The 16,104-nt window shown below is 40.8% G+C and overlaps 2 protein-coding genes across 2 annotated transcripts; both read left to right on the top strand.

The window, feature by feature from the left end:
- The first annotated feature begins 1,373 nt into the window (after nt 1–1,373).
- Nucleotides 1,374–8,106, top strand: pttg1ipa (PTTG1 interacting protein a). The gene is made up of 7 exons (XM_080414828.1): nt 1,374–1,660; nt 2,666–2,718; nt 3,145–3,253; nt 3,392–3,494; nt 4,372–4,437; nt 6,947–6,993; nt 7,412–8,106. Exons 1-7 carry the CDS (start codon nt 1,576–1,578, stop codon nt 7,447–7,449), a joined length of 501 nt encoding a protein of 166 aa, XP_080270954.1. The 5' UTR covers nt 1,374–1,575; the 3' UTR covers nt 7,450–8,106.
- Nucleotides 8,107–10,640: 2,534 nt separating this feature from the next.
- On the top strand, nt 10,641–14,711 carry sumo3a (small ubiquitin like modifier 3a). The gene is made up of 4 exons (XM_080414947.1): nt 10,641–10,777; nt 12,487–12,615; nt 12,777–12,848; nt 13,252–14,711. Exons 1-4 carry the CDS (start codon nt 10,757–10,759, stop codon nt 13,312–13,314), a joined length of 285 nt encoding a protein of 94 aa, XP_080271073.1. The 5' UTR covers nt 10,641–10,756; the 3' UTR covers nt 13,315–14,711.
- The last annotated feature ends 1,393 nt before the right edge of the window (nt 14,712–16,104 follow it).

Raw genomic sequence — 16,104 nt, 5'->3', positions numbered from 1 at the left:
GCCTTTTCAGAAGAAATGCTAAACAAGACCATCACAACCACAACCAGATGTGCACTATGACAACTGTGGACATTGACCACTTCGCTGTGACAAGCAGGGACAACGCATACTCTGTCCAAAGGGTGTGTCTAGATGAAGGTGCAAGAAATGCATGGTTTTCCTGTGTTTGAATCCAAAATGGAAATGCTTCGTAGCGTACCACCAGATAAGACAGTGTATCTAATACCCCAAAACATTTGTGCTGTTGCACCACACTCAAATCAGGCACCCAGCAGCCATATTGGAAAAACTTTGGGCCCCTTCCAAAGATACTAATGAAGGCTCTGTTCCATTCTAGTCAAACACAGTCAGGGTGCTGATATTGTGCATGTTGGCTCACTGGAAACACTCTGTTACACCAGTGGGTCTCAGAGTGTGGTCCTGGGACCCTCATGGTTTATTGAGAGGGTTCCAAATGGCCCGTTACAGGTGTGTAACACTGAGAGTGTACAAATAAGGGTACATTTGGTTCCATTTGTACTCTCTCAAAGTTTTGGGGGTCCTTGAAATTAAAACGTTTTAGAACCACTGTACACTAAATGGACCTGAACCTTCATTAGCATCATTGGTAATGCCTGTAAAGCAAGTGAGGAAGAGGCCCAATTTCTTTCCAATATGTCCGCTGTGCATAGAGCCTATTAGTTTGGACTCAGGCCAGGTGTGATTGCCTAAATCAGCCACCACCCACACCACACTGGTTTATTTCTATAGGCTTGCACTTTTGAATGTATTTTTGATACATTCGCTATGATAATGTATTTCGTTTTAGTTGATTATTACATTTCCAACTTGTATACATAGTCATGTTCATAGACAGAGATATGTATGAATAGAAATATCTATATTTCTCAGTGAATGCATATAAATCAATGTTAATGCATGAAACTTTTACCATTACCATAAAGTGACATATCAACCGTTTGGTAGAGGCCTATATTTGGAAAACTGTTGGGTCTGTTAAAGAAATTATAATTGATTGTTATTACTATTGCCACAAATAAATAAAAAATGCAAAGAAATAATTTTTCCAATGCTTTTTTCTTGGGGTGACCTTTAAAGGGTGTATGTTTTGTAAGATTTATCCAAATCTACAAAGTAACTAGTTTTGGAAATTGTAGTGGATAAAAAGTAGTCTCTGGGCTGTATAGTGGAGTAGAAGTAAAAGTATTGAAAATTGGAAATATCCAGGAAAGTAAAAGTACCTCCAAAGTTTACTCAAGTACAGTACTCGAGTACATGTACTTAGTTACTTTCCACCACTGCACACACGTCCTCCTGCCCCAGTTTCGTGCGTAACGACAATGCGCTCAGCGGCTCACAACTGTCCTGGAGGCGATCGGTCACATTCCTGCTCAGAAGAACAGAAGAGAACGACCATCACAACTTTCCGAGTCTTTGCCGACTGGAGCACAGAGCTAGGAGGCAGCAGCAGATTCCTTGTCTTCAAGCTCAAGTCATTACATACTTTAGTACTTTAGTACAGTCAGTTCAGTGTATTAAGTATTAACATTAACAACAGATTGACAAGGAGTCAGGATGATGGATGTCAGAACTGTTGTCCTTGTTCTCACTATCTGCGTTGTGTCGACGGTCTTCGCCCAGACTTCCGCACCTGGCGTCGGTGAGATTGGAAATCAGTGACACTTTTTTTTGTCATTAAAGATTAAGAACAATTCATAATTCGATCACATTGTTTCTTGTTATAATTGCCATGGCTGCTTTGTGTATTTTCTAGATACATTTAACTTGGGCTACGAGAGACTTTTCTTCCTGTTCATTTATCAGCCTATCGAAGCCTTTCTAGTTATGAATTCCCCGATATAAACCTGCCTTTGATATGGATGCAAGGCCAGCAGTTTGAACAATTACATTCTACAAACAACGGGATACAATGTTGTGTCCTCTTTTAGTTTAATATGGTAAACCTATCAAAAAGGCTATGGCTATCCAACAGTTTTCTTTATTTTTAAGGGTGTTGTCTCTAATTTCTTTGAGTTTCATGCAGTAGCTTTTGTGTAACTGAAACCTCTCAGCAGGAACAATGATACTGTTTTCATTCCCTTTTCAACACGCCAGGTTCTTGTTGTAGCGTAACAAAGACAGATAGACAAACATAAAACTTAAATCACAGTAATAGGACTTAAAGCCTACATGTTGTGTTGTGCCAGACCCCTTCATTTGACAGTAATTACTACGGTTACTGTGATGCCTGTAAGTCTACAGCATACTATGGTGCGGATAATAATGGTTCCGTTCCATCTATACCCTGTTTACTGTGGTATACTGTGGTTTCCATGGTAAATGTCCCAGGTGGTTTGGCTGTTGTTAAAACACCCTATGGGGCCAAACCAGTAGGCCTTTAGATCCCCAGTCAAATACAATACAAACTAATGTTTACATGTCTCTATTTACATGTTGTCAGTCAGTTGTGTTGTCTCCATTTATATGTTGTCAGTCAGTTGTGTTGTTGCGTTTGCGCAGCTGCTTAGTGCTTTGTGTCACTGACCGACACAAAGCAGCAAACACACTGAACTCTCACACTGTGTGTTACTCCATTTTTACCCTTCTATGGTGGCCCTGTTCAAAGCTTTATAAACCTCTTAACTCACCCTCCTCCCTCTCACAGCGTGCGAGAAGAAGAATGGAACAAGCTGTGAAGAATGTCTGAAGGATGTGTCGGTGAGTTCTGGGGATAAAAAATGTGTTTTTTATTTTGGGCAGACCTAAACATTTAGGGGAATAAGGACATACACAGTCTTTACTGAGTGTTGTTGAGGGATAAGATTGTTGCAGGTGGAGCAGCCATCTGGCTCCTCCCCGGTTGAGCTACCTGTTGGACTGGTTTGGAGAGTAAAGCTGGTCTCAATTCCTTGCTGGCCTTATTTTTCCCCCCCTTTTCCTCATTCTTTTATCTGTTTGTGTGTCTGGGTGAGAGGAAGACATTGAGTGTGGGACTGTGACACATTTGTTGTCAGTAAAATAGCAGTCTTTGTGTGTCATTGCATTATACTTACAGTCTGTCCCTGCTTATTACTCAGGGTGTCATGATTTCTCTGACTACTGGACTGGTCATGCTATGTGTATGTTTTGTGTGGATCCTTACAGTGTTTGTGGTGCATAACACACAAGTCATGTGTAACCTACCCTGTGAAGACCATCCTACCACCTCATGCACTCTGTCCACTGAACGATGCACGCTGGGGGCTCTGCTGGAGTAAGCAAACACACACACTATTTATGCAACTCAAACGGAGGGGCAACACGTTTAAATAAATACGTTATAATAAGTTAGCATGCAAACAAGTTGGCATTAACTACATTCCTTGTGTTTCCGTGTGTGTTTGTTATGCAGTGAACTTCCAGGCACTGATAATCACATTGGCTGTTGTGGGCGGAATCATCATCATTGCCTTTCTCGTTTGCTTGTTCTGCTGCTGCAAGTGTGAGAACTTTGGGTGAGTCTAAGTGTTAAAGTGTGACATGGATGAGTCTACTGTGAAATGAAGGAAACGTAACTATACGCACATGAAGTGTGGGTGCTGGGCTAAAAAGGCTTAAAGGATGAGTTCACCCAAAAAATGACTTATTTTCTATCAATTGCACACCTTATGAAGCCTTGAATCCATGGATTCTTTTTTGTCTCCTACCGGCTAATGTATCCGGTAGGAGACACAAAGTAGATTATTTGTGTCTCCTACCGGAAATACACACGGTCATCAAATTTTTGTCTTAGGAATGCCACAAAAACAAAAATAAATCGATGAAATCAAGGCTTCATGGTGTGTGTAATTGATAGAAAATAAGTAATTTTTTGGGTGAACTCCTCCTTTAACATAAAAGTGGTAGAGCCCGCACAACAAAAACTATGGTAAAAATACTTATTTTATTAGCAAAAGGTTGACAACGTTTCGATCCGCTGTGGATCTTCTTCAGGTCATTTGAACATGCCTTATTGTGAAATGACCCACATTAAAGGGTCAGAAATATGAGATTTAGAACGTCTACCTTAAGTTGAATTATGATTTGGCTTAAGTCAGACCATTTCTTTGGCTCTATCTAAACGGGTAGTTATATTCTTGTTGTACAGGCATCTTGAATTGTGTGTTTATGTTTTACTATATATTTCTACCTATTTCTATCTCTCTCTCGCTATGTCATCTATTCATGTTGCTTTATCCTGTTGTTGGTTTATGCTAAGTGCTTACACACATTAGTGATTACATTATTGTATGTAACTGTGTTGGCTTTGGTGTGGCCCCTGCAAAGGCTACTGGTTGGCTAATAATTTACTTATCGTGTGTGTGTGTGTGTGTGTGTGTGTGTGTGTGTCAGATCCAAAAGATTTGACGACAAGATGGAAAGGCAGGCCAACAAGACAAGGACCAAACAATCTGAAAGGTGAGTGCTATCATTAGTGGGCTTATTGGGATGTGAGCACACTCATGTTATTCTTTATACTGTTGTTCGCATACAGTAAGAATCCACACTCATGTTATTCTTTATATGGTTCACATAAGAACACAACTGGGTACTAGAAATGGCTCACAGCCTATCTTTACTTCTCTCTCTTAAGGCCAGTTCACACCAATGCAACATGCAACTACTGTACTTGCAACCATTATCCCCAATGGCAGTTGCAAGGAGTTGCATTGGTGTGAACTGGCCTTAAAACTGTTTTGTTGCAAGGAGTTGCGACTACCGGTAGTTGCATTGGTGAGGTCTGGCCTTCAGCATTCGTTTTGTCTCACTATGGGAACGCCCCTGCATGTACTCAGCAGAAGCTGAAATTACATTACGCCAGCCCTGAGTGGCTGACCTTAATGACCCGAGTCAGGGGAGGACAAGCCCTCCTTCCAATATATTGGCCTGGCCACCCACGCATTGGCCATCAGCTAAAGCTCTGAAAAACTACAGGTGCGAGCCTACTCTTCTGGCAACAGCATGTCGAGTTGGGATACTCACCCGATGTGCGTGTGTTTGGGACTGAAACATGCCCAAGACACTGATGTCCACCGATGGCTTTACCCATTGTACTGCTGCTTTGTCTACGGCTAGCACACCAGGGTTACCCGTCCGAGAGCGATCCTGTTAGGTGTGGCAGCTCATCTCCATCCTAATACCGCTCTCTCTTCTTCATCATTGTCCCTGCCATCGAAGGCTGACCATTTCCAGTCCAGTCTTTCCAACAAAAGTTACAAGAGGGACACATTATTGAAACTATGCATGCCGAGACGAGGTCCAGCAGCTCCACGCCTGTCCTACACTCAGGCTACAAGAGGCCAAACGACAGTCTTCAGGATCCCCAAGGTCCGCAAGCCGCCTCTCAGTATCCTGGTGGTCCCTTGCCCAAGAGTGTGTGTGGACAAGGAAGTCTACACCACAAGCAGCACAACCTTCACCTTCGGCTACCCGGACGGCGAGGAAGAAAAAGCACCCTGCCTGAAAGTCTCTCGGGTCAGAATGAGCAAGACATTTCTTCCCACTCTTCTTTTCCTGAGCAGTTTCGAGGGGACATCTCATCCTCTTGCCACAGAGTTTGGGTTGGCATTCACACTCCAGAGCAAAGAAAGAGGGAGAACATTTTGGGTGAAATTGGCACATGTGAGCGTAGACGTCTTTGCGTTGACAGAAACATCTCAATACCCTCTGTTCTTCACCATTCAGGTTCATACTGTAGGTCAGCTCTAGGAGAGGATGTATTGGTGCACGAGCACGTTCTCCTGTATGCGTTTCCTCCTATCGCTCTAATTCCCCCCTACTCTGGCCAGAGTGCGGTAGGGAGGCCTGTCCATGATTCTGATACCTCCTTACTGGCCAGCGAAATATTGGCTGGCAGGGATCATCCCCATGGGGATTTTCATCCCCATCCAGAGAGGTTGACTTTGTGGGCCTGGCCTGGTGGTGAATGGTTCATTTTAAACACTGGGGTTGCCTCACTGCATGATTGATACTGCCAGGGCCTCATCCACTAGGTCATTGTATGGCCATAAGTGGTGTGTTTTTGAGTATTGGTGCTCTAATTCACAGGTTAACCCTTTTGAGTGATTCTGACATATTTACAGGACCTGATAGACTACAGTATCTATCTACTATCTTACATTACCAATAGTGCAAACTTGCATTGAAATTCGTTTTTTTTAAGCAGTCACCACCTACATGGTAATAGGAGGTTGATTGGGCTTGACGTACTGAGGTAGCTTGTACAGTCTACAGCCTGTCTGGACTCATGTGGACTAAGGTGCCTTGTTCAATGATACCTTGTTCAAGGACACCATACCAAGTTCAAGGATACCTTGGCTTAGTACCCAAGAGAACTGGCACCTCTCCAGCTACCAGTCACACTCCATACTGCGGTCCGTGCTGGACTTTGAACCGGCCACCTTCCAGTCCCTACGGACTGGTGCTGCCACTCAGTTGAAACTGAGTGCCCTTCTATTATAAACAAAGCAGCCTAATGCAGATAACAGATGCAAAATACTGTTAAATGTTACACAAATGAGCTGTTAAGTTGGCTTGAATTTGATTATTATGCGTGTCCTTCCTTGGTTGCACTTAAATGCTTCCATTGTAAATAATATTTTATTGACCTATTTGGCATTTGTGTTTCATGTTTAGTTGAACTCATTGAGTCTTGTACCTACCTAGTGTGTGCATGGTGTGCTCAGTTTCTATATACATTGTGGCTGTTATCAGAGAATCAGCTGCCCCCGTTACATTGTCTGTTGTATTCACTGTTCCCTATCAGTTACCTTCAACACAAAAGCATTATATGGGGGGTGGGGGACACACGTCACAAACTACAAACCTGCCCAAACCGGTTTGTGACTTAAACTATTTCAAGGAGTGTTTTAGCGTCTTTTAGTTATTGATTTGTTTTCAAATCTTCTTTGGGGTTTTGTTTTCATAGGAAGGTAGAGATGAATATGAGACATGAAGAAATACGAAAGAAATACGGTGAGTACTGAGTATTCACTCATACACATACACACACACACACACACACACACACAATCTGTTTCCCCATTCCTCTCAGAGAAACAAAGAGACTTTGCCTTGTGACTTAAAATGTACATTGTGAAAGAGATACAAAAACAATTCCTGCTCTATTGAGGTTTCAAACCTGACATTTTTCACCCTCTTAAGGCGGTTACACACCGGCGAATATACGCAAAATTCTGACTCTTTCCGAATAATTAAAAGACGCTTTTTCGCTCCGAAACTGATGTGGAAGCTTGCATTGACTTTATAAGGTTTTTTAAAAAAACTAATTATTCGCATGAAAAAAATTGCCCTGGTGTGTAAGGACCTTAAGACTTGTTACAGTGACCTTCCTTGAACCACAACATCTGCTGATTATGTTCTATCTCTCTAGGTCTAACTGGACCGAACCCATACTCCAAATTTTCATGAGGCAATCGGTGAACTTAAACATCATGCTATGAACGTCCTGCTTTTCCCTGGCGTTTAACCCTTCACCCCATGGATGCTGTTGCTATCACATCAAAACCTGACCTGTGCCTGCTATGGTAGTACAAAAAATGTTTTGTCTGCATCCGTCTTCATAAAATCTCTGGAAAGGTGACATTGTATTTATTGCATTGACCCCCAATGATGAATTCTGTATTAAGTGTAAATAAGATAGAAGGATAGAACAGGGGGATGTCTGAATGTAGCGGCAGTGTTCAATGACTGAGTTTTGTTGAATTCCAACCAAGATTATTATAGTTTTAAAATTGTCATGAGTTTATATTTTCAATATTAGTTTAAAGATTTGTTTTTGTTCAAATATGTGTTAAAGGAGAATTCCGGACAAATTAAGTGTTATCTTTCATGTCTCGTTACTCACCTAGCGACGTAAAAAGTGGCGTTCTTTTTTTCCATATATTCCCCTGTCGTCATTTTTTAAACACCCTCCGTTGTTATAATGGGAGCGCGTGGGGTAGTGAAGTTCGTCTATTATAACCGACGCAATGTTATTTTTTTCTCTACTACGATTCATTGTAGAGTCTCATGATAGTCAAACATGCGCTGAAAATTCCTGCGAGCCTGCCGTTAATGGCGAACGATTTAACACTGGATGCTTGTTTCTTTCCAGAACCTGGCAACTCGTGTTGCCAGATTCTGGAAACAAGCAACCAGTGTTAAATCGTTCGCCATTAACGGCAGGCTCGCAGGAATTTTCAGCGCATGTTTGACTATCATGAGACTCTACAATGAATCGTAGTAGAGAAAAAAATAACATTGCGTCGGTTATAATAGACGAACTTCACTACCCCACGCGCTCCCATTATAACAACGGAGGGTGTTTAAAAAATGACGACAGGGGAATATATGGAAAAAAAGAACGCCACTTTTTACGTCGCTAGGTGAGTAACGAGACATGAAAGATAACACTTAATTTGTCCGGAATTCTCCTTTAACTAGCTCTTTATTTGACCAATCGTTGCTATAGTGTTTGTTCAATAACGGGGGTCTCCACATCTCTCCACCTCTTTAGTAAACAGAAAATGGATTTTCAGATCAGGATACCAATTTCATCCAATCAGGAGAGAGACCTCACGTAGGATACAGGATAAACAAGTGAAATTGGAAATGATGAAAAGAAAAAAATGAGATGACAAAATTGGAACTGGAACACAAGCTGATAAATTATCTTGAAAATGTATTTTCTGTTTACTGTAGAGGTGGAGAGACATGGAGACACCTGTAAATTACTGAACAAACACTCTATATAGCAATCAGTATAATTAGAATACCTTTTAGAGCATATCTTCATTACACATTTTGACATGCTGGTATATGTTAATAGTAGGCTATATGTTGTGCCGAGAAGTTACACAAAATGTTTCTTGCCCCAGCTTTTCTTTCTCTCTCTCTTTTTTTTAAAAGTAGATGTTCAGTTTTATTGTATTTATTCCCACTTGGACTGACTCCTAGATTTACTGTAAAATGTACAGTTCAGACTTCAGAGAATCAAAATTACAACCCATGTGACTCCTATATTAAAGACCGTAGGGTCCCTTTCAGATTCACATGTCCTCTTGGATTCATTCATGCTGAGACTCAAAATTATGTTTACTGTTTGAAATATATTGAAATGGATTTCCTTGAAAACTGGTATGATTATCTTGAGGTCAATATGCACTCTGGATAAAACCCCTATTCATGTAGTTTGAATGGCTAGATGTTGAAATGCAGTTTGGTTAATTGGCTTTAAATCTGTAGAATATAATCTAATACACAAAGGTCATCTAATATTTGTTTCTACTGTAGCAACACTTTAAGTCTTTGCTGTCAATGTAGGCTTTTGTTAAATTCTAGTTATATTAAAAAACATGTTTTCAAAGCAACATGTGTTATGTGACTTTTTATTTATTTCAATGGTCAGTGTGGATGTATTAGTAAGGGTGGGTCCAGTCAGTGTATCTACTGGATTAGCATTTTAGACCATAGAGTTATAATGGATTAGAGTTAGACCCTTGAATCCAACAGTTTTGGAGCGCCCCCACCTGGACAACAGATGCCATGCCAAAAATAGCTGGGCATTGAATGAACACACTTGGCAAATTATAAAGTGCATCATAATAATGCATTTGATGCATGCGTTACCTTTGCATATTGTAAGTGCTCTGGATAAAGAGCGTCTGCTGCCTAAATGCCACAATTGTATTATCACAGTCTCGGATACAAATGTATTATCCCTTTTCCTCTGGTTCATAACAGACTATGGGTAGTTTACAAAATAGGTCCCTATGCATTGATTCTTAAAGTGGGTTCCGGGGACCCCCAGGGTCCTTGAGGGGGTTCCAGGGGGTCCCCAGTAAAATTTCTTAATAAAGCATCACAATAATGTTTAACCCCTTCATCCATATTTTATGCTTTGGCTATTCAAAAATAGCAGATACAAGCTCACAGCGCGTCACTTCATGCCACGCTGCGAGCTTATACATCTGCTATTTTTGAACATTTAAAAAACATTAAAAAAAACAAAACATTTTTAAAATATTTTTTAATTTCTTAAAGGGGTAGTTCACCCCCCAAATAACTTTTTTTCTATTGATTACTCACCCCATGGAGCCTTGAATTCATGGATATTTTTTAGTTTTTGTCGCATTCCTTCCTTTATTATTTGATTATAATAAATTTAGACCCATTGATTCCGGTAGGAGACACAAATGCATTTGTGTCTCCTACCGGAATCAATGGGGACACATTTATTATAATCAAATTATTGGCTTAGGAATGTGACAAAAACAAAAAAATATCTATGAATTCAAGGCTCCAGATGGTGGAGTGGAATATTTTGGGGGTGAACTACCCCTTTAACACAAATCTTCTCTTGTGGGTCCCTGGCACAGAACATTTTCAGATGGGAGTCCGCGGCCAAATAAACATCAATTTGGTGGTCCATGGCACCAAAAGGTTTGAGAACTACTGCCGTATGAGGGTCGAGGGGAAGAGGAAGCTCCCCCGACCCCCTTGGCGGGTTCTCCAATCGGCGTGATCGAATGTTTTGCATTTGTGCGCGCTCCCGTTTCCGCGCTCCCGCGAATACTTGCTCACGTGGTCTCACCCGATCCAATCAGCCAAGTGCAATAGGAGTTGAACGCGCGTTCCCGACACTGGAGGAGAAGAGAGGGCAGAAGGCGGCAGAAAATAAATATTTTTGGCGAATAACATCGCATCCCGTTAAACCACACAGAGAAATTCAGCCAAAATGTCAGAGGAAAAGCCAAAGGTAAGACATCTTGATTGAAGGACGGCAGCATTTAATGTGATGATTAAAAACAAAGCTTCATGCCAACCTTTCTTCAGATACTGTGCAATCTAAAATGGCCTGGTTTGCACGTTTCTCAGAATCGGCGCAGTGTTTGTTTCGCAAATGAATGACTGCCTGTATTGTGCATCATTTCCACTTATACGGACGTGTGCGTAAAAGCATGCAGAAGAGATTCGGTCAACAATATAGACCCGACTCAAAAACCGTATAAGCTGGAATCTTAGTTATTATGCAATGATTGTCATTTGCGGATTTTCTCTTTGTGGAAAGGGGACCACGCAGTGTTGCCATGTCGGCTTATTATAAGCGACTTTGGGCTTCTTTTTATGTGAAGTTGCTTATAAATATTGGTGGTTGTGGTTTTTTGGACTTGGTTCTTCTAAAGTGTATTTGCTTATTCAGGCTTGCTTCCAAAGGTTTTAATTATTATTTAAACCAGTAGTTCTTAAATATTTCACGATGTTTTGTGCCCAGGGGAGCATTTGTGTTGTTAGAATGTTTAAAAAAAATATTGCACATTTTATTGCAATAGCTTTTGAAAATGGCAGTTCTGCAAGCTCACAACGCATCGCGATGCGTTGTGAGCTTGTATATTGGCTATTTGCAAATAGCCGATGCATTATAGGTATAAACTGCTCATGTGGCCTGTAGTTGCTTCTTTGGGGCTTGTTTTCCTAGACCTGGTTGCTTATTTCACTCACAAATTATGGCAACATTGGGACCACGCTATGTCCGCAACGCAGTAAATGCCGCAACGACACCGGGACGCCGACATGAATGATGACGAATTAAACGCAGAAAGAGAGTCGTGCTGACGGTGGTGTTTTATTAAGTGCAACAACAGTGGCAAAAATGCTCACTGTAAAACGTTAACCAACAGCCGGCAGCCATGGAACGATCAGCATAGCTCCTGAAGGCTGGTGTGTGTGTGCAGCTAACCGGTTAGCCGGATGCTAATCATCAGTGTTGCCATATTTTGTGAGAAATAAGCAACCATGTCTAGGAAAACAAATTGAAAAGAAGAAACTACATGAGCACGTTAAACTTATATGCATCGGCTGTGTGATAATAGCTTGCAGATCTGCTGTTTTCAAAAACTCTTGCAATAAAATGTGGATTTTTTAAAAAACATTCTAACACAAAATGCTCTCCTGGGAACAAAACATTTTCATGAAAATATTTGAGAACCACTGGTTTAAACAAAACAAATATAGACGCAATCCTAAATAAGCACTTTAGAAACAAGCCCAAAAAACCGCAACCACCAATTTCTACAAGCAACTTTACAGAAAAATAAGCCCAAAGTCGCTTATAATAAGCCGCCATGGCAACACTGCTAATCATGCCAGCTACCAGGTTAGCAAATGTGAGCGAATTTGTTGCATTGATCATGTTCAGTCATGCCTGGCTAATGATCACATTGTATTTTATATAAACTGAGATAATAATGCCTGTTCATACACCATACAAGAAGGCATACACAGATATTACGGTTACACTAACAAATATACCAATCATCAAGTGCAGTTACTTTTCTACCAGAAGGTGCAGTGTTTTCATATCTCATTGTAATTTACTTTTGTGTTAATTTTGTGCATTGTGGAATATCTCAAACGTGCAATCAGTGCAACCTAAGACCAGTTGTGGATGTGTTTTGATTTCCTTAGGAGGGAGTGAAAACCGAGAACGACCACATCAACCTGAAGGTTGCAGGTCAGGATGGGTCGGTGGTTCAGTTTAAAATCAAAAGGCACACACCTCTCAGCAAACTAATGAAGGCATACTGCGAACGACAGGTGAGTTGTCACTCGGCATCAGCAGTGAACGCTGAAGAACTTAATCCCAGCTCTTATATCCCAGCTCTTTTAGTGCACAGTTTAGCTCTTTACTTGGCACTTTATGTACTAAGTAGGAGATCATCACCTGCAGTGTTTTATGTTTATTCGGTTTCCTTTAGGGTCTTTCAATAAGGCAGATCAGGTTCCGGTTCGATGGTCAGCCTATTAATGAGACGGATACACCTGCACAGGTAAGAGATGATGTGCTTTACACAGTCAGGTTCACTTGGAAGGTAAAGAATCAAGGCTAATCGTTGCTAGAGCCACCTTCAATTTCAGTGTTCTCAGTTTGAATCTGTCACATAGAAATGTAATGAGTCATGTACCAAACAATTGTGCAGTGGTTAAGATACCCATGGCACTTATGTTGACCCAGGACTGAATCCCATCACTACACCTTCCTCTCCTATACCTCCCTTGTACTGTCCCCTTCTGTGGGGTTGTTGATGTCTGCATGTTTGAAATATTTATCATTTAAACACCACTATGGAATACTGATGAATCCCTGCAAGTGTATGGGGAAGTCACGTATGTGACAAGAAGGAATGATGGATTGTATTTAATTTTGTTATGAATTTTCCCCTGTCCCAACAGCTGGAGATGGAGGACGAAGACACCATAGATGTTTTCCAGCAGCAGACAGGCGGGCACTGCTAAGCCCCTCCCACCTCAGTGATGGCCACCTTCAGACCATGCCCCCAGCCACCTCAACTATCCCTCAGTCTCCTCCCATTTCTCTTCTGAGCTTCTTTATCGTTATTGTTATTATTATTTTTCTGTTTAATGATGTCTCATGTTTTTTTTCCTCAGTGTGTCAGGTGGGTGGGGGGTGGGGGGTGGGGGCTCCTCAGTTGTTTATGTACTGTCTCAGCCAGGACTGAACTTTCGGACGTGTCAAAGGTCTTTCCGCTGGCCAATCGGGACACTACTTCCTGTCAGCATCTTGGGTTGCAATTGGATGACAGCATCACAGCTGTTCGGGTTTGTCAGTGGGTCCTCTGCTTCTCTTGATAGTGAAAGCATAGTATCCTGTAGGTTATCACAGTTTTCATCCATTGCGGGTCAAGTGCAGGCCTTTGCGTGGTCCACGGTCACCGTCAGTTTTGACATGGAAATATTTTGAAACGGAAGCACTTCCCAAACTATATCTTAATAGAAATCCTTCCGTTTCAATGTGATTTCATGTGCAGTTTGTTCACTTCTGAACGGTGACCATGGCGCTTTTGTCTTGTATTTTAATTCTCTTTGCATTTTTAGGTGCTTTTGCTGAACAGGTCTGCAAATTTTATATTTTTTTCCTTTTTCCTTTTATTAAATGTAATATTACCCAGGGGACTTATTGCTTTGTGTACAGAACTTTCAGAATGGACACTAGATGTAACTGTCGTTGGGCCTGGACCAATACTCCAAAGACAAGCTCTCAACTTCATGTATTTTGATCAGTGTGAAAGCAAAGCAAGGTCACGCCATTGTAACACTGAGGCAGTGTCTTTCTCTGTATAGTAGTAATTTGCTTCCTCTTCTCCCTGACTCATTTATTAAGTGAAATCTAGTTTGTTTCACTTAAGTGGGAATGGCATAAGTGGAACAAATTAAGATTTCAGGTGTTAGTGGGTACCTACCAGGCTGATCAAGCGTTTGTCTGAGTAGAAAAGGGGTGGGTGGGATACGATAAGGGAAAGATTTTTTGACATGCTATATGGGTATAGTATGTCAATGTCAATATACTTGTTGGTGAAAGAAGTAAAAAAAACAACAACATTGTGGGCTGTTTTAAGAATAAACTTGTTTTTCAACAACGGATCTGGTTTGTAATATTAATTTGTCTGTTAGACTGTCTCTCTGGCAGTGATGAGGTTGTCCAGTTTGTGTTGACATTTTGGAAGTGATGTATGCATTCTTGTTGCATTGTGGGAGGGAGGGAGGTGTACCCACTGAGCTGGGGAGATATTTGTTCTGTACCCACAGTTCTTATGTTATGTTTCTCTACTGATTTGTACATTATTTGTTGTCTTTTACTACTGTATACAATAAATATAGTTTGCTACACAGGTCCCCTGTCACAAGCTTCTTCAGTGTGCATTTCTACAAATATTGCAAATTGTCAAACGTCCATGGGATTCCATATGGATAACTTTATCCCCTTGCCCCCTCTGACATTCTTGGGTTAAAAAGGTTTATTTCCCTTTAACCTGAAACTGTTTAAAATAAATGCGCAAATTAAGGGTTAATTTATTTATAACTTTATTAAGTAACTCTTAATCCTTGACTCGGGTTGAGTGACTTGACATGTTTTGAAATTAAGATGTTTGGCACTATGGGTTAATTTATATTGGCACTATGGGTTAATTTATATGGCACTATGGGTTAATTTATATCAACTTTTGCTCATGGACCCCGGTCGAGTGGCTTTTGATTTGTTTTGAAACTAATTGCTGCTTGGTTTGAAGTTACCTGTATAATTGCATTGTGAAACCAATACGCTCATCTTGGTATTTTATCATTTCTCAGAAGATGATAATGTGTAGCAGACTTATGGCAGGCAGGTGGTGCTGCTGAGCCATGGTCACCTGAGACCTTGAAAATGCAGATACCAGAAAAGTTGTTTCAATTAAGCTTCAGCGATGAGTCAATAGCACCAATATGTTATTTCTGAACTATTTTAGTTGGAGATGATAGTCTGAGGTCCTGGGGGAGCACTTGACCTCCGTACATATCAAGGTTGTTATTTTAAGATTTGTGAAAAGGAGGTGTCTAACTTTTTGCAATAGAAAGGGATGGCTTTAAGATTGTTCTGTAAGAAAGTTGAGGCGTTCAACATAACATTTTGTAATAGGAACAGATGGCACAGTCTCTTAACATTTAGACTCAGAATCTGATTGTAACTATTATTGTTTTTTTGTCATCAGAATAGTGGGGTAGGTTATCTACGTAGACTTTTTGAATGTTACTTAACAACGTGGTCCATCTGAAACTACCAAGTGAAACACCTGCTCTGATGTACCTAGAAGGAAGCATGATGGTGAATAGAGATAGACTGAAGAGGAAGAGCAAAGGGAAAAGGATTGGCATATGTGGCCAAGAAGAAAAGAGTCGGAGCATTTGCCTTGTAAATTTAGGCTACTATATTCTGTGAGATCCTCCACAAGCTCAGATTGCATCAATGCCTCTAGACAGAAATAATCACAAGCAACCACCCGATTTTGATCCATTTGCAAATATCAGCATGTATTACATGTTTGAGACATACTGTACATAGGTGCAACGTTTAAAAAGGTTCGCACTGACAACTTTGGGTTAGAGCATGGGCTCACCATGGACTCGTCTCAGGGGTCAGGGTTGGGGTGTACTCATTCTCAATATAGTTGCTTGCCAGGACTTTATTTATTTATATTCTTGAATAGGGGGTCTTTAAAAAATATGTTTTGATTAAAAGGGGATCTTTAA

This window comes from Gymnoscopelus braueri (assembly GCF_963280865.1).
Source record: "Gymnoscopelus braueri genome assembly, chromosome: 19".
NCBI lineage: Eukaryota > Metazoa > Chordata > Actinopteri > Myctophiformes > Myctophidae > Gymnoscopelus > Gymnoscopelus braueri.
The sequence above is the reverse complement of the archived record's forward strand: the minus strand, read 5'-3'. Positions and strand labels throughout refer to the sequence as shown.

Coding starts and splice junctions, on each gene's coding strand:
- pttg1ipa (XM_080414828.1), top strand. CDS start 1,576: ATGATGGATGTCAGAACTGTTGTCCTTGTTCTCACTATCTGCGTTGTG. Junction 2,719..3,144: donor AATGTCTGAAGGATGTGTCG/GTGAGTTCTGGG, acceptor GGATCCTTACAG/TGTTTGTGGTGCATAACACA. Junction 6,994..7,411: donor AGAAATACGAAAGAAATACG/GTGAGTACTGAG, acceptor CTATCTCTCTAG/GTCTAACTGGACCGAACCCA.
- sumo3a (XM_080414947.1), top strand. CDS start 10,757: ATGTCAGAGGAAAAGCCAAAG. Junction 10,778..12,486: donor TGTCAGAGGAAAAGCCAAAG/GTAAGACATCTT, acceptor TGATTTCCTTAG/GAGGGAGTGAAAACCGAGAA. Junction 12,849..13,251: donor AGACGGATACACCTGCACAG/GTAAGAGATGAT, acceptor CTGTCCCAACAG/CTGGAGATGGAGGACGAAGA.